At 41.3% G+C, this 23,677-nt stretch overlaps 1 protein-coding gene across 5 annotated transcripts in view; it reads left to right on the forward strand.

Moving 5' to 3' along the window:
* Kcnma1 (potassium calcium-activated channel subfamily M alpha 1) overlaps positions 1 to 23,677 on the forward strand; it is a 680,238-nt gene that overhangs the window by 487,763 nt on the left and 168,798 nt on the right. For all 5 annotated transcript variants that reach the window (XM_055605732.1, XM_055605733.1, XM_055605734.1 and 2 more), the window contains exon 14: positions 3,844 to 3,999. In XM_055605732.1, coding sequence (XP_055461707.1) covers positions 3,844 to 3,999 — 156 coding nt within the window. The remainder of the gene's footprint in view (positions 1 to 3,843; positions 4,000 to 23,677) is intronic.

Genomic DNA, 23,677 nt, shown 5'->3' on the forward strand with positions numbered 1-23,677 from the left:
CAACTCTGGTGAGCCCAATTGTTATCAGGGTCACTCAAAAGCCAGCAAACTAGGCAGAATGGCCAACTGCCACCTTCTATTTAAATGGGACAGTACTCCACAGAACCAAACAGAGGTTCCTGGAAGAAGGATGATATTCTCCAAAACAGATCTCTTTACAGTAGCTAAGTTACATAGAGAGAACTTTTAAAATCTGGCCATCTGTGAATGCGAAGGGAAGAGCTTTAAACCATGTATCTGCATGTCAGGTACATGGTTTAAAGCTCTTCCAACACAGGATAATGTATGACACACTGGGAAAAGTGTTAGTCCTAATAACTCACCTGTTAATGGATTTCTTCTTTCCACAAAAGAATCCAATAAAAGAGGCTCTTGTCTCTGATTTGGACACCAAGTCCCCAGTACAGATGCCAGTTCTTTGAACATCCTCATTGTCTATGCTGGAATGTTGGACATAGTTGTGTTAATCAGTGCCTTCGTAACTTTCCTGTATCTGTGATAACAAACTCTGACAAAAGCACCGAAATGAAGGAGAGCTTTGTTTCAGCTCACAGCTCAAGGCTCAGGAGTTTGAAGTAACTGGTTATGTTACATCCACAATTGGGAAGCAGAGAGATGAATGCATGATAGTTGTTCAGCTCTGCTTATTCACTTATACTGTCCAGGATTCCAGCCAGGGAATGGTGCCACCCTCAGTGGGTGGATCATCCAACTTCTGTTAACAGGATGAAGATAATCCTTCACAGGCATGCCCAGAGGCCTGTCTTCCAGATGATCCTAGATGCTGACAAGTTGACAGCACAAATCATCATGGGCAGCTTTCTGTCACTCTAACAAATATACAAAGTAAAACTTTTGGAGGCTGAGGGCCATGATGAGTTGGTCTTGTTTTGTTAGGCATGTGATAAGGCAACACACCATTTTGGGAGAGACTGATGGAGGACAATGGATCAATTCATATCTACATACCAAAAAGGTAGGGCTGACTGGTGTGCTGCTAGTCTCTCAGAAGGCAATTCTCTCAGTGACCGAAAGACCCTAGTAAACTCTGACTCCCATTGGCTCCATTTCCTCTTAATAGAGCATCACACTGGGGATGAAGCTCTTGGTACATGGTCCTTTTGTGGACATTGACTGAAGATGCAGACCACAGAGTACTATTGTTGTTCGACTTAATCGTTTTTCACAGTATTTCTCCAAGGCTGAATATGTAATAAGAGAAGGCAATGTGCCCAGCATTTATGTGATGTCTTGGAACAGCATATTTTCACAGTCCTCCTCTGTGAAATGAAGGATGGTCCAGTTGCATAAGTGGAGAGAGGGTGTGGTTAATGTTGAACCTCGCCTTTTTTTCTTTGCCAAGTTAGAAAGAATTTGCCTCTAGATTCCTGTGTGTAAATGCTGGCATTTTTACCAGACCCAACTTCCCTCAAATGAAAGAGGGTGAAGTTTCCAAAAGCAAAGAATTTAAATCCCTGTGTCAATATCCTGTTTCGGGTTCTTGCACACAGCCTTCCCTCTTGGACATTGCCACTTCAGCCTCACTTCCTACCCTATATCTAGAAAAAAATACAATGAAAATACTATGAAAGGGAGACACAGTAACTTTGAAATGAACATGACTTTCTACATGGGGTGTAAGGGACCCAAGGCTTTCATACCAAAACTGCATATATTGGATGGCATGGAGACTGGATAGACTTTCGCCAAGGTTTTGATTGTTACTTTGAAGATGGCGTGGAGGTTATGTGGTGTCGCTATAGGCAACAGACCACCCAAGTTTCTTGTCACACACATGTTCATTGCTTGGATGTAATTTATCATTTTTCTCATATGAGTATTTCTCTACATGGATGGAAGTCTTTTATACCATGCCAGGGATGTAAAATGAAAAAGCTGACTTCTTAATCCAAGGAAGAATGGAGAGAGATGTGGGCAAGAAGGTGGGGCTATCTGTTGGCATTGAGTATGTGATGTGCAGAGACCCTCTGTTATTCAGCTCCACATATATCACACTCCTCTGTGGCCCACACACAGGCATGTTTTACCCATACTCTGGGTAGAAAGCAAGCAGTCATTCTTCCAGCAGTAAGCACTGCTGGCTTGGGACTGGAGACTGTCACAGAAGTGGGTTTTGCAAGCAGGCATTTCACAAGAGTAGGGTTTCTCCAATCAGAGCAAAGAAGACTGGGCTCTGCTCTTTGTTTCTGCAATGGAGTCTTCCATCCTTCTATTGTAGTTGGCCTCTGTTGTTCTGAAAGCAAAGGGAAACTTCTGCTGCTGCTCCCCATTTGCTGGTGTGTGTGCAAAGATAATGTCAGAACTATAGAGTCTTGGCATGGACAGGGACTTAGAAGGACTCTGGCTCAACTTCCTCTACAAAGCATGATTTACTCTAGCAGTTTGGAAAAGTGCTAAGTCTTAGGAATAAAGACCTTGTGCTTTTTTTTTTTTTTAAGTAGCCTTCTCTATTTATTAGACAAATTTCATCCTTACAAAGTTCCATTTTCAAACAAGCCAAAACCCTTTTCTTTCTTTAATATATACCAGGCCACTCCTAATTCTGGCTCCAACAACAGAGTAGGACAAAGCTAATATTGATACAGCAGTACCTGAGGAAGTCAGATGTGATCACCATCCAGTTTTCCTGAGATGCTGTCTCTCTGCATCTTGGGCATTTTGGTCTCTTCTTACTGTTTCTTAAAAGAACTTTTACAGAACACTCACCTCTTCTTGTCGTCATCATTTTTCTCTGGCCATTATTCAGTTGATCATTTCCCTGTTAAAACTGGATCATAACCTGTGGAAGGAATGTGGCCTGTTCCTATAGGAATAAAGAGTTTATTTCCTTTGCTCTGAAGATGGTTTGTAACAAGCAGATTTTGGCTTTCCATTTCACAGATCCCATGGCCTCTAATTGAGGTTTTAGTTACTTACACATGTAAATGCTATACCCGTCCTCTTTTTCTTTCTTTCTCTCTCCCACACTTTCTTATATCTGGCTTCTTGTTTTAAATTTATATAATTGATGTGTCTGCACATGACTGTTGACCCTGACATTCAGGTCTTGTCCTTCTCTTCTGTTGATATTTGTACATCCCCAAATACTAGAGAACCTCCTGAGTCTCAGCTTTTTCACTTGCACTGTCATGGTCAGCCCTCTGCCACGTGCCACTGACAGATAATGGTGTGATCATGCCTCTGGCCCTGTGAGTTGGGGTCTGACCTGACTGTGGCATAGGACGATGCGCCGGACATTGCAGGATGTCTGTGTCTGTGCAGCACAGCGGCCTCCAGGGAAGCAACATTACTTCCCACATGTCACGTTACAAGTCCTCCAGCTCCACCTCAAATCTGCTCAGGCGGAAACTTCGCACAGTAGGGCCAACAACTTGTGGTTTCATACACATTGCAAGGTAGGCAGGTACCTATTCAAGTTTGGGGTGTTGCTGATCTAGTGTATTGAGAATACAGAAAAAAAAAATCAAGCGCACACAGACACGCAGACATCTGGCAGTCTGATACTACTTTTGAGCCACTTTGAAAACAAGCTAACTAGACTTCTTAATACTAGGGACTGGTGTGCCTCACAAGAGAAAAATTCCTCTCTGGGTTGAATCTGGAAAACTTGAGAGGAGGATGCGGGCCTGGTGAGTGTAGAGCAATGTTGCCAAGAGGCTCCAGTCTCTTAACAGAAGTGTAGAGCCCCGCAACAGGCAGAGGGAAGGAAGGATGAGTTTGGATGACCCAGTGTCCTTGGACAATGCAGCAGTTCCCAGGAGAGATTTCAGACACTCAGACACGGAGCAGAACAGGGTCTCATACCTCTTCTTATCCCCGCAGGCCCATCTGCTCAACATCCCCAGCTGGAATTGGAAAGAAGGTGATGACGCAATATGCCTCGCAGAGCTCAAGTTGGGTTTCATAGCCCAAAGCTGTCTGGCTCAAGGCCTCTCCACAATGCTTGCCAACCTCTTCTCTATGAGGTCATTCATAAAGGTAACGTCTTGTCTTATTAGAGCACATTAGCCTAGGATTCCGTTTGTCGTGGGGTTGAGTAGAGCACAGCTTAAACTCAAAACAGATCGACGGGCTTTAACTTCTCTGGTTGAGGAGAAATTCCTTGTTACAGATTTGGGAACGAGGCCAGCTCCTTTCAAAATTATGTTTTTATTTTTATTTGGCACATCCGTGGCCATTAAATGATTGTTCAAAGCACAGTCCTCTCTTTTTTTTTTAGATAAACCACATGTTTATCTATCAACAAAGCCTCCGCTGTTAAAACAAAAATATGATTTATATACATTCCATATGGCACCAGAGTGCCTAAAGAAAAGAATTATCATTTTCCTCTTTTATATCAAGTGGCTGGTGGACCTCTCACTGTGTGGATAAATGCAGACCATGTGTTTGTGCTGAAGCCCAAACCCCAACAACATAATTCATTTATTTACTTCTGCACAATCAAGGAGGCCAGCAAGGCTGACATGCCATGGCTATTTGAATGGAGAAAGAAAAGATGAACTGAGTCTTTACCCCAAGAGACATGCAGTCTGGGTGTGTTCATCTCCCTGTCAGAGCTCACTGGGCAGCCTCTCCCAGTCTCCAGATGGCTGCTGGACCAACTCAGGGAGAGAGAATGGACCCACTCTGCTCTCCAGGGCCCAGGGCCTTGAGTGCCTCTGAGGCTAGGCGCCTGAAAAAGCAAGCTCCTTGAATGTGGACGAAGGCCGTCAAGGTGGGACACCGTATCTATGGATTGTGCTGCTCAGAGCTGGAATGTGCCAGGTCTTAACCTTTTGTACCTACAACATTGGCATTATTTAACCAATAGGTACTTCTCATAGTTTGACTTAAAGAATAACTTGTGTTGGACCCTGCTTCTATCATTGTAGCAGTGCTCATAGCGAATGACATCTTGACTTAAAATAGGTTCTCTTGTACTTATTCTGTGCCCAAAAGGCCTCAGCTCAACAGAACTTCACTCAAACCCACTTACAAAAAAAGTCACTGTGTGCCTCTAAATGTCTTCTTTAACCCAGGCTGCTTTTGTCCTGCCTAGCTGAAACTGAATGCAGGCAAAAATGAAAGTATCAGAGAGCTCTGTGTGGTTGTGGCTAGAGATGGGGCACCAAAACCAGATATAGCCCTGTGTCTCCCAAGACTTGTCTGTTCAGTCCAACGAGTCCAGACCTAGGGTAAGGAACTGTCACCAAGAGAACCTCGCTGGCTCTTTCAGTTGCTCTCGGGTGGTTTCCGTCCAGCAGAGGCTTGCTCACAGGACCCAGCACATGGTCTGAGGAACTGAGTTCTGCTTCCTTGTGCTGATGTGACATGGGCCTTGGCAGAGCCCCACCACAGATGGGGCCACTTGACATGCGTATGTTTTGATTTTGTGGTGCCTGCATGGTAACTAGATCTGCCTGTCAAGAAAATTAATAAAATGGATGTGACACTGATTCTTCAGTGTTATTACCAGCAGAGAGAACTTCTGCCCGACTTTCCTCGGGACCCTGACGGGCCTCACCTCTAAAGCCAGCGATGTTTCTTCCAGCTTCACTAATCCCATTGCCAAGCTCCTATTTAGGAAGAGCCTGTGGGAAAGGCTGGACTGGGCCCTGGTATAACTGAAAACACATTTTCCTCCCAGGGTTATATTACTGCATTATTTCTGTCCCGGGCCAGCTCTCCCATGCTTCGAGGCAACTCTCTGGGTATGACCTTTTGACACCGAGGTGGTCTTTGTGTTAAGATTTGCTAAGGACATAGCCTACAAATAACATGATTTCCTTTCCTACATTTTAAAATTTAGAGTAAGTGCAGTCTTATTTAATGCATTCCACATTCTCTATTGTCATCTATGTATGCTTACCCCTCAATCCTGGAGCCTTCGTCCTTCTTAGGCCTTCAGGGAAATCATACTGTTATCTTATTCTTAGTGTGTTTTCTGTATTATTGTAAAGCATTTGCATGGTTTTGCTTGGGATGAGTGCAGGTGGGGAAGGGAATCTGTAAATGGATTCTTGTTTACAGAAATCACTTCCTTCCCCAATGCCCCTATATCCTATGGCAGAGAATTCATCAGCATTTCCACCAGGAGGAAGCTTTGGCAGCACTTTATCCTTTGGGAATGCTTAGTGTCTCTAGAAGCCAAAGGAAGATGTGAGTTAAATTCTCCCTGGACCTGGAAAGGTTGTGTCTGTTTCCTCATTCTGCGGAACATAGGATATTCTGCTTCTGCTCAAAGGGATGTGATAGGCAAGATTCTTAACAGTATATCATCGGGGCCTTTTATTACGCATGAGACTAAACATCCAAGACCAAAACTGAAGACAGTAAGGTTTAACAGAAGAGCTGACACTAGAATATAGAATTTGCAAAAATGGCCCGAACTAGAGATGAGCAGAAATATATGAGGATAATTATTTTCCCTCTACCAGTCACTCTCAATGGCTCCAACCTAGGCTTCCCCCCAAAAAAAAACAATACCTTCTAAAACATAGTCCTCATTTGGATATGTTACCTCTGAATGAACCTAAATATTTTGGAATTGATTGATATTTTAACCTACCTTTTTAGGAGTAATGAGTTCTTTAACTTTGGTGATAACTGTAGAAATTTTTGCTTTTTGTTTTTTTTTTTCCCATGGATATTCATCCTTAATTTATTCCATTTATGCTTCAGTGCATTTCTTCTACTGTTAAGATGGGCTGGTATTTATAAATCCATACTAACCTTGCATCTGATACCTTTTTGAAAGAGGACCAAGTTGGTACCCAGGGGTCCTATAGCTCTGTGGCTGTTTGCAGGGCAAGATAAGCATTTTTTTTTTTTTCACCAGCAAGGATTCATTTTCACCCTGGATGTCCCATAATCAGAGCCAGCAGATGTTCTGGTGACTGTACTTATCTTGTGGCCTAGGACATCCTGTTTACTCCACACTCTCTGATGTCCTTCCACTGGCCTTTCAGATTACAGGGAGAGTCTCCTTAATGTCTTCTGGGAAGACCAAGACAATGGACTTGTTTAGCCTATCTGCCATCACCTCAGCCCTTAATAAGTGGGCCATGCTTTCATGCTGTTGATTTTTGGGGGGTTGTTTTTGTTTTTCAATCTATGTAGTTTTAACTTCCTGGTCGGCCTGTAGAGTTTCAAGTTGGGCATTGACCTTCCATTTTTATGAATTGAGCTATTACTCTTACTAGAAGAAACTGTTCTTGGACACAGCAAATTGTGTATTTGTGTATGTGCTTGCTTCTCTATGAAATTGACTGACTCTTAAAATTGCTTCTCATTCAACACTGAAATTTCCAATTAAGCACATTTAAAATAGGTCTCGAAATTGCCAGTTATTTTAACACTGCTCATTTTTCATTTTTTATACACACACGCATGCACACACATACACAGGCAAGAGAGAGAATACACTGCAGCATGGCAAACAATCTGCAGTTTCTTTGTAAAAGAAGTCAGTTATGAGAATGCAGACAATTTATAATGTTAGTATGGTGGTCTAAAGGAGAATATATACTCCAGGGGCTCTGATATTTGAACACTTGGTCTTCAGTTGGTGGCAGTGTTTGGGAAGGTTAAAAGCGGTGCAGCCATATTGGAGGAATTATGTCACCAGGGGTGAGTTCTGAGAGTTCATAGCTTTACTTACTCTGATTTGCCATCTCTGTTTCATGCTTGTGGTTAAAGATGTGATCTCTCGGCTTCCAGCTCTGGCTGCCATGCCTACCTCTTGTTGCCATGGCTCTCCATCATGATGGATTTTCCCTCTGACACTGTAAACCAAATAAATGCTCCCTTTTATAACTCATCTTGATCATGATATTCTATCATAGACATGCCCAAATAAAGAGAATAATTTTAGTATCTTTAGTTTGAATTATATTGGTGGGTGTTTGTATAAGTTCATGTATAAAAATAAACTGGTTTAGAATCTGGAAAGATAAAGACCTTTGAATAATTGCCCAAATATACTGACTTCTAACTACTTTTAAAGCCTTGAACAAAATTCTCTATATTATTTTATTTTACTCTCCTAATGCCTTACCTACATGTGGCACCGTCATTAGCTTCACTTTATGGGGCAAACACGGAAACACTGTGCACTGAAAGAACTGCAGACACCTGCACAAGGGCAGGTAGCTTAGAACTGACAAAACCAAGGGCTCAGTTCTAGGTGTGTCCCTGAGGACATAAAGGAAATAAAGGATGAGACAGTTTCTTAGCAAGTATAACCACCTTAGTATGAGGCTTACTTTATGGGCTTCATGTCATGGAGACCATTGATTCATTAGAGATTCCAGAGGCACATATATCCTGACCTATTTCGGGCAGCATGCGTAATGCAGCCATATGCTTATGGCACTGGTAAGATTCAGAAAGCTTCTGTTCTGATGGGGTATGGCTGGGCACATGTTCACATGGCCCTGTCAAGGGATCTTGTTTATCTTTCTCTCTGGCCAGCTCTGTTAGGGCCAGAGTTACTGCATCACACAGATGAGACATTCACTTAGGTTAGCCTGTCACAAGATCAAGAATGGACCAGGCTCTCAAGAAGACCAGCTTCAGGAGGTTGTCCGGGGAGAAGGCAAGTGAATCAGGGCTCTCTGGCAAAACCAAACCATTCGCGTATGTGATGTCTGAATGTGTTTGTATGTATGTGTAAACATGCGTCATAGACTGGCATTTCATTCAGTGGCAGACTGGATATACCAGAGGACTCACATATCGTGTAGTGCTGTTCATTCTTTTTTGTATTATTTTATTTTTATTAATTATGGTTTATTCACTTTGTATACCCCCTGTAGCTCCTTCCCTCCTCCCCTCCCAATCCCACCCTCTCTCCCTTTTCTCCACCCATGCCCTTCCCCAAGTCCACGGATAGGGGAGGTCTTCCTCTCCTTCCTTCTGATCCTAGTCTATCAGGTCTCATCAGGAGTGGCTGCATTGTCTTCCTTTGTGGCCTGGTAAGACTGTTCCTCCCTCAGGGGGAGGGGATCAAAGAGCAGGCCAATCAGTTCATGTCAGAGACAGTCCCTGTTCCCATTACTATGGAACCCACTTGGACACTGAGCTGCCATGGGCTACATCTGTGCAGGGGTTCTAGGTTATAACCATGCATGATACTTGGTTGGAGTATGAGTCTCAGAAAAGACCCTGTGCCCAGATTTTTTGGTTCTCTTGCTCTCCTTGTAGAGCTCCTGTCCCTTCCAGGTCTTTCTATCCCCCTCTTCTTTCATAAGATTCCCTGCACTCTGCCCAAAGTTTGTCTATAAGTCTCACCATCTGCCTTGATACCCTGAAGGGTAGAGCCTTTCAGAGGTCCTCTGTGGCAGGCCCTTGTCCTGTTTCCTGTTTTCTCCCTCTTCTGATGTCCATCCTCTTTGCCCTTCTAAATGGGGATTGATTAGTTTCTTTATGTGTACTGATTTTAGTATGTTTATCCTATATTATACATCTAATATCCACTTATGAGTGAGTATATACCCTGTGTGTCTTTCTGCTTCTGGAATACCTCACTCAGGATGATCTTTTCCAGTTCCCACCATTTGCCTACAAATTTCATGATTTCCTTGTTTTTTATTGCTGAGTAATATTTCATTGTGTGTAAATGTACCACAATTTCTGTATCCATTCTTCAACAGAGAGGCATCTGGGTTGTTTCCAGCTTCTGGCTATTACAAATAAAGCTTCTACACACATGGTTGAGCAAATAGTCTTGTTGTATATATACTTGAGCATCTTTTGGATATATGCCTAGGAGTACTATAGCTGGATCTTGAGGAAGCGCTATTCCTAATTGTCTGAGAAAGCACCAGATTGATTTCCAAAGTGGTTGCACAAGTTTACATTCCCACCAGCAGTGGAGGAGGGTTCCCCTTTCTCCACATCCTCTCCAGCATGTGTTGTCACTTGAGTTTTTGATCTTAGCCATTTTGATGGGTGTAAGGTGAAAAGAAATGTCAGGGTCATTTTGATTTGCATTTTTCTGATGACTAAGGACATTGACCATTTCTTTAAGTGTTTCTCTGCCATTCAATATTCCTCTGTTGAGAATTGTCTGTTTAGCTCTGTACCCCATTTTAATTGATTAATTGATTTGCTGCTGTTTAAATTCTTGAGTTCTTTATGTATTCTGGATATTAGCTCTGTCAGATATAGGGTTGGTGAAGATCCTCTCCCAATCTGTAGGCAGTCGTTTTGTTCTGGCGTGTCCTTTGCTTTCTGGAGGTATCTCCATCCCTGATCTCAAGCTATACTATAGAGCAACAGTAATAAAAACTGCATGGCACTGGCATTGAAACCAACTGATGGATCAATGAAATCAAATAGAAGACCCTGAAATAAATTCGCACACTTATGGACACCTGATTTTTGACAAAGATGCCAAAACCATTTAATGGAAAAAAGATAGCATCTTCAACAAATAGTGCTGGTCTAACTGGATGTCTACATGAAGAAAAATGCAAATAGATCCATACTTATCATCTTGCACAAAACTAAAGTCCAAGTGGATCAAAGACCTCAATATAAAGCCAGACACACTAAACCTGTTAGAAGAAGAAGTGGGGAAAAGCCTTGAACTCTTTGGCACAGAAGACAACTTCCTGAACAGAATACCTACAGCACAGGCTCCAAGATCAATAATCCATAAATGAAACTGAAAAGCTTCTGTGATGTTCAGTCTTATTTTGGTTTGTATATGAACATACTTTGATGTTTACACAATGAAAATATCCACTAGAGCCTTATTTCAAATGTGTCCCCATCACTAATCAGTGCATGCCTCTATCATCTACCTGTTTGTAATCAAGACAAGGAGATACTGATTACAAGTTGATACACTTGGCATGAGAGCTGAGTCACAATGTCTGCACTGGAGCTGCTGGAGAGCTATAGAGATAGTGTCAATAAGGTTGAAGATCTGAGAATAAGACCTAGTATAGATTTCAGTCCACATATAAACTCAGGAAGAGACACATGCCCTAGTCCAAGACTGTAAAGTAGAGAGAACAAATTTTTAGTAACTCCTACTTTGTGTTCCGTTATAGCTTCTGCATGTCTGGATATACCCACCCACAGCAGAAAGATACTCTTTTTTATGCCACCACCTCACAGATATCAATTGATAGCAACCAGAAATGCCTTCACAGCTATATCTAGAACAGTACCTAAGTACCTGGGAAGTTCATGACCCAGTCAAGTTAACACATAAAATTAGCTATCACAACCACCCACTCTTATCTCCTTGATGGACATAAACTTTACAATCTATGTCTAGGACAGTATGCCAGAAGCATAGCTCATCTTCATCTGGGAGTGTGGGGATTTTCAGGGTCTCTAGTCAGGCTAGATTTGCAACAGGTAAGGCTGGGATCATGGGGAAAATGCTAAGAAATAGTACGTCTCAGAACATAGACCCACAGAGAAGATTGTAATCTACAAATGTTCTTCACTCCACAAGCTATGGCTGATACCGCTCAAAGCACAAATGGCATCCTGAGAATGGGGTGCTTTCGCAGACTCGTACCTGAGAAAATAGTTCCCAATACAGCTGCTCTTGCTTCTTTGGGAATATAAAATATTTTCATATTGTTTGGATATACAGAGGACTCTCAGATTTTGCCTGTAGCCACAGCTCAGCAGTATGGACGCAGCTGTCACTCCGCATTCCCTTTTGAATGCAGCATCTCCTCTCAAATTTGGCATTTCCAGAACTGAAGCCCTGTTCTTGTCCATGAGCCTGCCAGTTACATGTCACCATCTAAAAACAGCAATGCCATCCTTCCCAATACTCACCTTTAGAGTCATTCTGGATTCTCCATGCCAACTCTCAAGCACCAGATTCAAATCAGCCTAACACTCTGATTGGATTTTGAAACTAGACCCAGAATCTGAGTATCTCCCACCAACTTCATTCTTTTTTTTTTCCTATTTATTTATTTAAAATTAATTACAGTTTATTAATTTTGTATCCCAGCTGTAACCCCCTCCTTAATTCCCTCCCAGTCCTACCCTCTCTTCCTCATCTCTCATGCCCCTCTCCAAGTCTACTGATAGGGGAGGTCCTCCTCCCCTTCCATCTGACCCTAGCTTATCAGGTCTCCTCAGGACTGGCTGCATTGTCTTATTCTGTGGCCTAACAAGGCAGCTCCCTCCTCATGGGGGTGCGGTGTCAAAGAGCCAGCCACTGAGTTGATGTCAGAGACAGTTCCTGTTCCTATTACTGGGGAACCCACTTGGATACTGAGCTGCCATGGGCTATATCTGAGCAGGGGTTCTAGGTTGTACTGCTAGATCCAACAATCATCTTTTCCGTAGACATCAGCCTTCTAGATGCTCAGGTATAGGTTCGGTATGTTTTCTCAACAATCTTCTCAAATATGCATGAGACCATTTCAGCCTTTTGTGTAAGCCTATCCATGTTATCCAAACTCCTCAAAACCAAAAAATTGGTAGCATTGTCTGCCAGGTTCATGTGATCTCGTTGGCCCCAGTGTCCCGAGTGCTGTCCTGTACCTGTGTCCCTCACATTCCCTTTCCTGGTTTAGGATTTATGCTTGCTGCATTCCCTCTATCTAGAATATTCTTCCCCTTAGTAGAGGCTTGACTTCTGTCAATCCCTTCTGTCTCTGCTCAAAATAAAATTTCACAGTTGAGGCTATCTTTAAGAACAGGGTAGTTTTTTGTGAAGGGATTAAAAAAACCTTTTAATTATAGTATAAAAACAGAAAAGGATATTTGTAATAAATGTTTAATTTGTTAAATATTCATCAGCTCAATACTCCCGTGTATTCAGGGCACAAAGTAAGAAACAACATTATTGGTACCCTAAGAATTCTAATTTATTTTCTAAGTCAGATATTTGGCTTTGTTTCTCTCTGAATCACCTTTGGAAAATTTATATTCTACAATATTGAAGTCTTCACCTCTTTTGTGTGTGTTTGGGCACACACACACACACACACACACACACACACGCACGCACTCTAGCTCTAACCTAAGACCTTGCACATGCTCGGTAGGCATTCTGCCATGTCTGTGTTCTGTTTTGTTTTGTGTGTGTGTGTGTGTGTGTGTGTGTGTGTGTGTGTGTGTGTGTATGTATGTGTGTGTGCGTGTGTGTCCTCTTTTTTTGAGAGAGTCTTATTATGTAGTTTGGGTTCATCTCCAATGTATGATCTTCTGCCTCTACTTCCCAAGTGCCAAGATTACAAGCATAAGCCTCATCCCCAATGTCTATGAGGGAACATTTAATATTTCAGTTGCATCTCTGGCAAATTGTAGAAATATCAAGAAGAAACTAAGTTTAGAAGGTTTTCTGGGCCCCTGAGGGCTTCTTAGAGGGCAAATGTCACATGTGCTCCTGTTCTCTAGGAGGGATATAGATGTTCTTCTCTTTCTGGGGTGATAATTTTCTATGTGGTAAAGCAGTGGAGTTGCGTTTTAGGAATTCCCATGACCCTAGCCTGCACACTGCAGACAGACAGGTGTTCTGCTGGCTTTATGTATTGGTCTGCTCCTTTCTCATGGCATGTTTTTGTTTATTTCTCCTTTCCTTTGTGAAATGGAGGTGATAGAAAGCCAGGGGCCTCTGTGGCTAGCTATCAACTGGTAGCAGGTGCTCAATAATACATCTTGAATGGATGAATGAATGAATGAATGAATGAATGAATGAATGAATGAATTAGAATGAATGGACTTCAGCTTAGCCTAGCCAGCCTGTGTTACCAATAGCTGGGTATGGAGACCAGACTAACAGAGACTTAGAATTTTGTATGATTTGGTTTCTGAAACATTTTCCTCTGCTACTGTGTGCGGTTCGGTGGCCCAATTAAAGATCTTCAGCTCAGCATAGAAGCTTGAAATGCAAAGCTTCATAATCCTTGGCAAGGCTTGCAAAGAAGCTGGTTAGGTTTGGTTATAAACCGTCTTGACTGCCAAAAAAATATAGTCAGTTTGTTGTTTAAATTCACAGATCAAAATAAACACCCCCAAAATGAAATATATTCGCTAAATCTCAATATCCCATTTGGGCCAGCATGATCATGCATTTTTTCCCCTTCCAACTTTAGTCTCATTAGATTAGAGGCCTTGCCACAGACGCTGCCCTCGTTGGCAGCACCATCTGCTGCCCAGGATCTCTCACGCCCAGCTTAAAGTTGAGTAACTTCCATGCAAACTATTTCAAATAAAGAGAGAAGCAATCCGTGAGCTATTAACAGGGATTCCGTTCCCCCATGGCCCCGGTAATTTCTAGAACATTGAATTAAGGAGTTCTCAGACCTTTACAAATTCTCAAGGCAAACATTATTAGCAAAGAGAAGGCCGTGCCGCATGTAAGAAGATTGCCAGAAAATGTCAATGGAACTTCTGAATAAAATAAAGAAGCTTCAGCTCTCTCTCCATCTTCCCCAACTCCCTCTGTCTAACATGATTAGAAAGTCATTTCATGTGTCTTATGTGCTCGGTCAGTCAAAAGCAAACCTACATGATTGATGGTGACAGGGAACACATTTAACTCATTATTCTTTACTTTGCAGCAAAATGATTTGTGTAAACTGTCTGCCTAGCATTAAAGGTAAAACAAACTCAGAAACCCCAAAATGTTATATTTTCATCTAATATTTTCCTTTTGGTTTTATAGCTGTAATCCCATATGGAATCTTTTATTCAGCTTTTGGCGTGGACTGAACAAAGGGGAAGGCAGGGCAGAGAAATTACATAGCACATACAGAGTTCGTGCTCAGGGAGTGTGGAGCCATGAAAGCCACAATAGTCAGGGCTTAATGTGACAACTCAGGAGAAGCTGTGGCTCTCTCTGGTCCCCATGATCTACCAGGATGTTGTCACTGATGTGCAATGAGGACCATTTCCTTGATTGAGCCTGTTGACACTAAACCGAACCCTTTCTGAAATGATTAATTAATTGCCTATGTTCCTATGTATGCCTAGGCATCACAGGCTTTGTCCACCTGGCCTTCCTGATCTTCCAGCTGCCTCTTGCTATTCTCTTCCTCCTCTTTCTCCTTCTTCTCTCACCCTCACTGTTAGCAATAATTCAAGCGAGAAACCTCCAAACGCTATATAAGCCATATGGAATATAACCTCAACTCACTTATTCCACTGGCTAGTGACACAGCCACACCAAGTGTGGGTCCATGCAGAAGAATGAAGTGGAATCTAGAGCTTTCAGTTAACTGTTCTATGCATCTGGGAGTACAAACCCAGGAGTAACCATTGGATCACTATGTTGGAGCCAGGCGTGGTGCTGCATGCCTTTGATTCCAGCACTCAAGGAAGCAGAGGTGAGCAGATCTCTGTGAGTTTGAGGCCAGCCTGGTCTACAAAGTGAGTTTAGGAAGCACAGAGAAACCCTGTCTTGGAAAGGAAAAAATAATAATATGTGGGGTATTTTGTCATGAACTTTAAATTTATGAGTCCCCTCAGTTTGCTTAGCCCTTTTGGGGTTATAAGTTTTACATTTTTTTATTATCCATTTTTATCTTTTTTGTTTTTAAATTTTTGTGTGTATGCCTGATTGTGATTGTACCGTGTGCATGCAGTGCACACAGGGGATAGACAGAGGAGGGCATCACATAGATCTCTGGGAGGTGGAGTTACAGGTGGTTGTGAGGGTTTTTTCCCCCCAAAATACGTACTGAAAACTAAGTGTAGGTCCTCTGCAAGAGCAGCTAATGCTTTTAAACTCTGAGCTATCCATCCCTCCTCTGACACTGCAAGCATTTTTACTCAAATTAATTTTTATTTGACCAGAAAATTAAGCTTTTTTTTTTTAAAACAACACCTGGAAAGGGCCTAGAGAAATGGCTCGGTGGTTAAGAGCACTGGCCCCTCTTCCAGAAGACCTGGGTTCAATTCCCAGTCACCCATATTGCAGCTCACAACTGTCTGCAACTCAACATGTGAGCAAAACACCAATGAACATTAACAAAAAAAAAAAAAAAAAAAAAAAAAGAACTTAAACAACACCTGGAAAATCCGACAAGTACGAAATAGCAAAGCTCTCTGACCAAAAGAAAGTGACTCAGGGTTGGCCATCTTGAGAATAAGGAATTACTAAAGATTCTCACTTTATTCTGTCCAGCTGGTTGGGGAATGGTAAGGCCAGGGCTAGCAATTCTCCAAATGGTGCTAGCTCATTTTCCCACTCAGGAGTATATACCTCTTCCTCTAGAAAAGTGTCTGAGCTGCAAACACTGCTCATTTGTATACTCAAATCAATAGTTCCTAAGAACAGAAACTACTTTGAAATATTTGTAAAAGTAGTATGTTAGATTTTCTATGAACCCTGTCAAACTATGCAGCATGAAAACTAAAATTGTTTCCTGAGGTAGAGAGATGGCATAGCATTTAAGAGCACATGCTGCTCTTTCGAGGACCTGGGTTCAATTTCTAGCACTCATACGAGGCAGCTCCGAAATATCTTTACCTACAGTGTTACTTTAACTGAGCAGGAAAGGGGTTTTCTAATATGTTTGTTAGAGGGGGGGGATGTGAAGGGAAGATCACTTAGCCCTGACCATCTCAAGGATGGTGTGCCAGAGGGCAGTGCAGAAGGCAGCCAGCACACAGAACACATCAAGAGAGGGGAAGCCAGAGCCTGAAGGGTTAACTAGTGTAACAAAAAGCAAAACTGAAATTTTCTGGAAGAAAAATTACATCCAGCCCTAATCCTCTCCAACCTCTCTAATCACAATAAAAGAATTCAAGTGACTCAAACAGTTTGGGGTGTAGGGGTGAGTCTGTGAAGTAAGACATCCCCAGTGTTCGTGGGGAAACCTGCTGTCTAGATCCAGCATTCTTCGGCTGTTTCCATTAAAGGGAAACCCTTAAGTATGGGTCCACCAGCCTCTGGGATGACTGCTCCCATCCAAGTCCTCTGCCGCATATTTTCACACGTATGCGGAGGACCACACATGGCCTCACAGCAGAACACACAAGTTTCAAAGCCCTGCGCTTCCTTATTTCACTCTCACTTGGGGTCACAAATCAAGACTCCATAAACCCTTAGCCTCTGAGGACCAGGGATCCACTATCTTTCACTGCAGTCCTCTGTTTTCCAGTGAGTTTTATGAGAGTGACATGCAATGGGGTTCTTTTCTTTCAGAGTTGTTTTTACTTAGCTCCATCCAAGTTGTTACAGGTATCAATACTTCATTCCCTTTTGATTACTGAATGAGGTGACATTTTTATGGATGTACCCAGGTTTGTTTATCAATTTATAAACAGGGACAGCAACTAGCTATTACTAGTTTGTTTTTGTTGTTTTTTTTCTGGTGGGGGAGGGGTCATAACAAGAGTTGACATAAATATTTGTATGGAACTTTGTATGAGTAAATGCATAGGAGTGGGATTGCTGGTTATAAGGGCAAGTTTCTGTTTGACTTTAAAAGAAATTGCCAACTGTTATTCAAAATGTCTATACCATTTATCTCTCCTCAAACCTTAAGCCCAAGTCAACCTGTCCTTCTTCAGGTTGCTTTGGCAAGGATTTCTGTCACAACCATGAGAAAACAACTAATATAGGTACATACTCACCCTAGTACAGTTTGGTTCATGGGACATTTAGAAGTTCGTTGCTTATTTTCCAGTGTGGTGTCAAAAGAGCACCACACCCCCCCATTTTAGAATACTAGTACATACATAGTGAAATATCTTGGTGGTGAGATTCAAATGAAATCATAGAATTCACTTATGTTTGACATGTATTTTACACTTATGACACAAAGGCAATTTAATTCAGTTGTCAATTGATTCTGGACATGAAAGAATTTCATGGGGTAGATTTTATTTTTCTTCCCGTAATGTCATATCTTTCAGATTTTGGAGCACTTGGGAGTTTTCAGTTCAGGGACATTTAATCTGGGAACATTTGTACTGTTGGGTTGTTTTGATGAACTTTCTGTTTCCTCATAAAACTTTGTCTCCATTTATTCTTGTTAATTTTGTTTTGAAGAATACTTCAGATATTAGTTCCTGTAGGCAGGAACCTTTTATTCTCGAGTGCTTGGTTGAAAATGTCTTTCTCCTCTCTCTTTTTGGATTGATGTTCTAAAACATGCCAGGTAAATGTTCCACCTCTGAACTGCATTCTTGCATGCCCAAATGCATATCTTTTCCCTTTTGGTTTCATTTTAACCCAGCTACATCAATAAATTCTAAGTTATTTTATCTTATATACCCCATAGGTAGATTATTTTTTAAAAATCCCATTCTCTAAATCTTTGTTTATCCATGGGTGGTGTTAATCCATTTATTTATAACTCTAAAGTAGTATATTTGGATTTGTTCTGAATACTTTATTAGTTGCTTTCTGATTAGTTCCTGTGTTTTAGTGCTCTTCCTCTATTTGAGGTTATTTGGGCACTGTCTTAAAGATTATTTTAATTAACTATTTGTTAATACAGTGAATAAATATGAGAATGTGTACCCATTTTTAATAATGGCACACATAAACATTACACATCTTATGTAGCCATTATATGGATCAGCCCTACAATTATTAGTGAATGTTTTCACTCCAGAATTTCAATGCTGTATTTTGTCAGTGTTTTCTCTCACATACCTAGGCTACTTACATTTACCTGTTCACATGTAGTATAAAACTTTACCAGTCCTAACCCTCATCATTCCATTAGCATTCCCCCATCATTCCATTAGCATTGTGCATTATACATCGGTGTTACCTGCTTGAGTGATGTTATATCATTCATCAGGTCTTTTGGATTGCAGCCTTTTGGATTCATCCCAAAGCTTATGATCTCCATGCTTCTGTATTTTGCTGGTGGCCCAACTCTTCTGCTGTTGTTCCCATTCCATCAGCATTGACAGTGAGTTCTGTTAGAGCCTCTCCGGGCAACGGGCTCCGTCCTCCTTTTCCTGAGAGGGCCTTTAGGTCAGCTACATTCCCAGAGAACATTTTTGGTGAAGGTAGAATTCTCTAGTTTTTATCTTCCAGGTCTTTAAGAAATGTTCTTCTTGTTTCCTTGGTTTATGGTGAGAAGCCCCTAGTCCTCTACTACTTCTTAGCCCGTGAATCCATTCAGGTCCCTCTTTTCTCCAAGTTTCTCCTGTCTTTCTAATGTGTCTGGGCATATTCTTCTGGCTCCTTCCTCTTGAGGTTCTCTTTTGGTGAAACTTAGTGTTGGTCACTCTTCCCTGCACCATCCCTCTCCGGCTCTTACCACACCCAGGTCAAGAAGGATGGAGCTTATCTTTCCTTTTTTTTAATGTTCTACAAGACTTAAACTTTCTGTTTGAATTTTTTTAAATACTTTTTTTCTGTTGCTCAAACTACAAAATTTATGCTTAAATTAATTGACACCTTCTACCATCTTCATGCTTTCAAATCCATCTAGTTAATATTTTAGTGATGATGTTTTTCAATTCTGAATTTGCCATTCTATTCTTTATGTGCATATATTATTTGCTTATTTATTTATTTATTTATTCATTATTTATGAATATATATATATGAATATATGCACAAGCCTGTAAATACAAGCAAAGAACAGACATGGCACTGAGTGTTCTTCTCTGTCACTCTCTACCTATTTTCTTTGAGATATAGTCTCTCCCTTAACCTGGAACTTATATTTTTGGGTAGGCTGGAATCAAGCAAGCCCTAGTGATCCTCTTGTCTCTGTCCCTTTCTGATATCTCATTTGTAATGTTCAGCTTGTTTCATGGTGCTGAAACCTGAACTCTAGTCTTTATGATTATATAGCAAGTACTCTTAACTTGTGTCCCTTTTCTTCATCTCACACTTCTTTCTTTACTAAGGTATTTTTTTTTGCCTTTTTATCATCATCATCATCATCATCATCATCATTTTACAAATGTACTCTCCTTTAGAACATTTCTGTGAGTGATGAGTTATTAGCTCATTCCAGTCCTTTTTTAGCATGGAAATATTGACACTTGCCAATTGTCTTCCCATGCTAGCTTGGTTACAATTTTTCTTGGTTATTCTTACTCTTTATTGTATCCTAAATATTTTTATTATTTTATTATCAAACTCTGAATCTTGTTAAGTCTTGGTCAACATCTAATTGAGTTTGATTTAGGCTACAAGTGCTTCTTAGAATTCTGTGTGTTGTGAATTCCCTTTTTTGTTTGTTTGTTTTTTGTTTGTTTTTTGTTTTGTTTTTTATCTTAAAGGCTTAGATGTACTGTTTGGATTTGCCTGTCAGACTCGGGTGATGCTTTCTTTCTCAAGTCTGTATCTGCTGAGGGTCCTCCTGGTGTAATACAGAGTGAACTGCAAGCTCATAAGTAGTTCTGTGGGGCTGCTTTTCTGAGATCTTTCTCTTTAATCTCTGCAGCATCTTCAGATTGTATGGGTCCTTCCTTCTTTTATTCTCTAGCCAGGAAACAGGTGAGATTTTAGATATTTCATTGTGTTGTAGACTTTCTACATTTGGGATTCACTAATAGAAAGAGAGGGAGCAACAAGAAGCAACAGGGCTTCATTTTCACTCTACTGAGACCAAGGTCTTATGAATGACCCTCCTGTCTCATTTAACCTTCTTCTGGCTTGTTTTGTTTTGTTTTGTTTTTTGTTTTTCCACAAATGCTACTGTCCCCTTTGAATAGCCTGGGTTCAGGGCACAAAAATAAGTAGCTGGAAAATCAAAATGACTCTGAGATTCCATCTTATACCTATCAGAATGACAAAAAACTCAAGTGACAGCACATGCTGGTGAGGGTGTAGAGAAAAGGGAGCACTTCTCCATTGCTGGTAGGAGTGCAAACTTGTACAACCACTTTGGAAATAAATCTGGAGCTTTTTCAGACAATTGGAAATAGTGCTACCTCAAGACCCAACTGTAACACTTCTGGGCATAGACCTGAAAATGTTCCACCATACAACAAGGACATTTGCTCAGCTATGTTCATAGCAGCTTATTCATAATATCCAGAAACTGGAAGCAACTTAGATGCTCCTCAACTGAAGAATGGATACAGAAATTGAGGTACATTTACACAATGGACTACCACTCAGATATTGAAAACAAGGAAATCATGAAATTTGTAGGCAAATGGATGGAACTAGAAAAGATCATTCTGAATGAAGTAACCCAGAACCAGAAAGGCACCCTTGGAACTATCCACTTATAAGAGGATATTAGCCATATAATACAGGATAACCATACTAAAATCCACAGACCTAAAGAAGCTAAATAACAGGGAGGACCTTAGAGAGGAAGCTTAATTCTCATTCAGAAGGGTAAATAGAATGGACACTGGAAGTAGTTGGAGAGAGGAAACAGGATGGGAGCCTACCATAAATGTCCTTTGAAAGACTCCACCCATCAGGGTATTGAAGTAGAAGCTAAGGCTCATAGCTAAACTTTGGGTAGAGTGCAGGGAGTCATAGGAAAGAGTTGGGGAATAAAAGGAATGAGAGGGGACAGGAGCTCTGTCCAACATGGCCAAGAATTTTGAAGACCAACATAGCCAAAAATTTTGGGTCCATGAAGGCCTGCAGAGACTGATACACCAACCCAAGGACCATGCATAAAGAAAACCTAGACTTCCTGCTCAGATGTAGCCAATAGGCAGTTTAGTTTTTATGTGGGCTATCACTGACATGGACTCTGTTGCCTGTTCTTTGATCACTTCCCCCTGGTGGTGATGGTGGGACCTTGCCAGGCCACAGAGGAAGAGGATGCAGACAGTCCTAATGAATCTTCATAGGCTGGAGTCTTCATAGATGGTAGAGGAGGAGGGCTACCCATTTCTGAGGACTGGGGGAGGGGAATGTGGGGAAAGAGGAAAGGAAGATGGGACCAGGAGGAGATGAGGAAGAGTCTACAATCAGGATGTAAAGTGAATAAATTATATTTTTTAAAAAATAAGTAGCTGGAAAGGATGGAAAAACAACACCGATTTCCCTCATTCCCCCTGAGTTTGAGTCATTTCTTTTCCTGTTCCCAGAGTCAGTATAGAGACTTCTTGAGCTTTCTCTGTTCACAGTATGGTGGCCACTTTCAGGTTTGAATTGCTTTGAGGCCAGTCCAGAGGATACCAGGGAACGCAATGACAAATGCATTGTTGCTTTGGTGGTATTTCCAGCTGTAGTCTTGTTCCTTGGCCTTTTTGTTACTATGTATTTTTCAGACACTTGAAATAGCTGCAAAAGTATTCTCTCCGGGACTTATGGCATTTAGTTCAGGTAGACTGTCTTTACAACAGTTCACCCAAACCTAGGAACTCACCTGTCTCTTTAGAAACTGTTCTTGCTTGCCCCATCTTTAAAAGAAAAAGAACATTGCCTCTTTTGCATTGTTATCAACACCACCCATCGCAGCATGTCAATAATCATTTGGGGAACCCTTGAACTAAACCTCCTTTGGTCAAACTGTGTCTATCAAAGCTTGATAAGCTTCTGGACAGGTGGCAGCAAGATATCTCCTGGTAGAACTATGTGAGATGGCTATTTCAGCTGCAAAACACTTTGGATGATTTAGAGAAGTGTTGGGACATCAGTAAAAAAGGTGCTGAGATCAATTTAAGCTTCCATCTGCCATGCTGAAAAACGGCACTCTATAAAACTTTTCAACTGGGGATATTTTTTGTAGTTTTTACTATTAACCGCCACATGTATTTCACCACAACAAGTCCCCTTGGTAGGTGTTTCAAGATCACAGAGATACTGCTGTCCTGTCTTGAGGACTGCAGTCTGTGCTCACTAGGGCATGGAAAGTAGATGGAATTAATTGTGTGAGTTGGAAATACTACTTATTTTTGCCGTATCATGTTTATAAACAGGCCATTTCTGACCCTGTGAGAAAGAGCATGTGTCTGTGCCCATTAAATCTGCTATGTAGTATTAGTGTTCACTCTGCATGCTGGTTCCTTTCACATCACTGTAACTAAATATCCAACAGAAACAAATTAAGATTTTTGGCTTATGGCTTCTGAGAGTTCAGTCTCTAATTGTTTAGTTCTGTGTGTGCAGGCGGGACTTAATTGTAGAAAAAGATGCTATGGAGAAGTGTTCACTGCATGGCTGACAAGAACTAGGTATGGATGATACTCTCTCAAGGGCCCTCCCCTAGTGACATCCTTCTTCAAACAGACCTCACAGCTCAAAATTTTAACAACCTCCCCAAACCTCCTCAACAACTGGGAAATAGGTGTTTGTCAACACGAGACTGGGGTGCTATTTCATATTCATACACTCCTCCTACATATGTCTGTGTTTATTCCTAGCTTCTACATTTATAGCATTTGTCTTTAGGATAGTGGGTCCACTCCTTTTCATTCTCTTTTGTTTTTATTTCCTAAGGGGTTTGCTTTGCTTTCTTGTTTCAGCTAACATTTATTTGCCAATGAGAAGGCCAGTTCCATTTTCCTTTATTAGATTAGTAAGGAAAGATCCAGCAAAGGAGAATGGAGTTAGGGAGCCACTGACCTCTGGTAAAAAAAATGGATCACCCACAGGTCTCAGTGCATCTACACCTGTTTCTCCGTGAATATGTGTCTGCAGATGAAGGTGGTATCCAAGCTTATCACCACAGCCCACACCCTTCCTGCTGTGAAATGTGCGCCATTTGGACGGTGTGCAAGGCAAGGTACAAAAGATGGGCACAAGGATGCATTTGTCTGTGAAACTTTAGGTACATTATTCTGCTTC

The sequence above is a fragment of the Psammomys obesus genome, unplaced genomic scaffold, assembly GCF_907164565.1.
Source record: "Psammomys obesus unplaced genomic scaffold, mPsaObe1.curated_primary_1811, whole genome shotgun sequence".
NCBI classification, from domain to species: domain Eukaryota; kingdom Metazoa; phylum Chordata; class Mammalia; order Rodentia; family Muridae; genus Psammomys; species Psammomys obesus.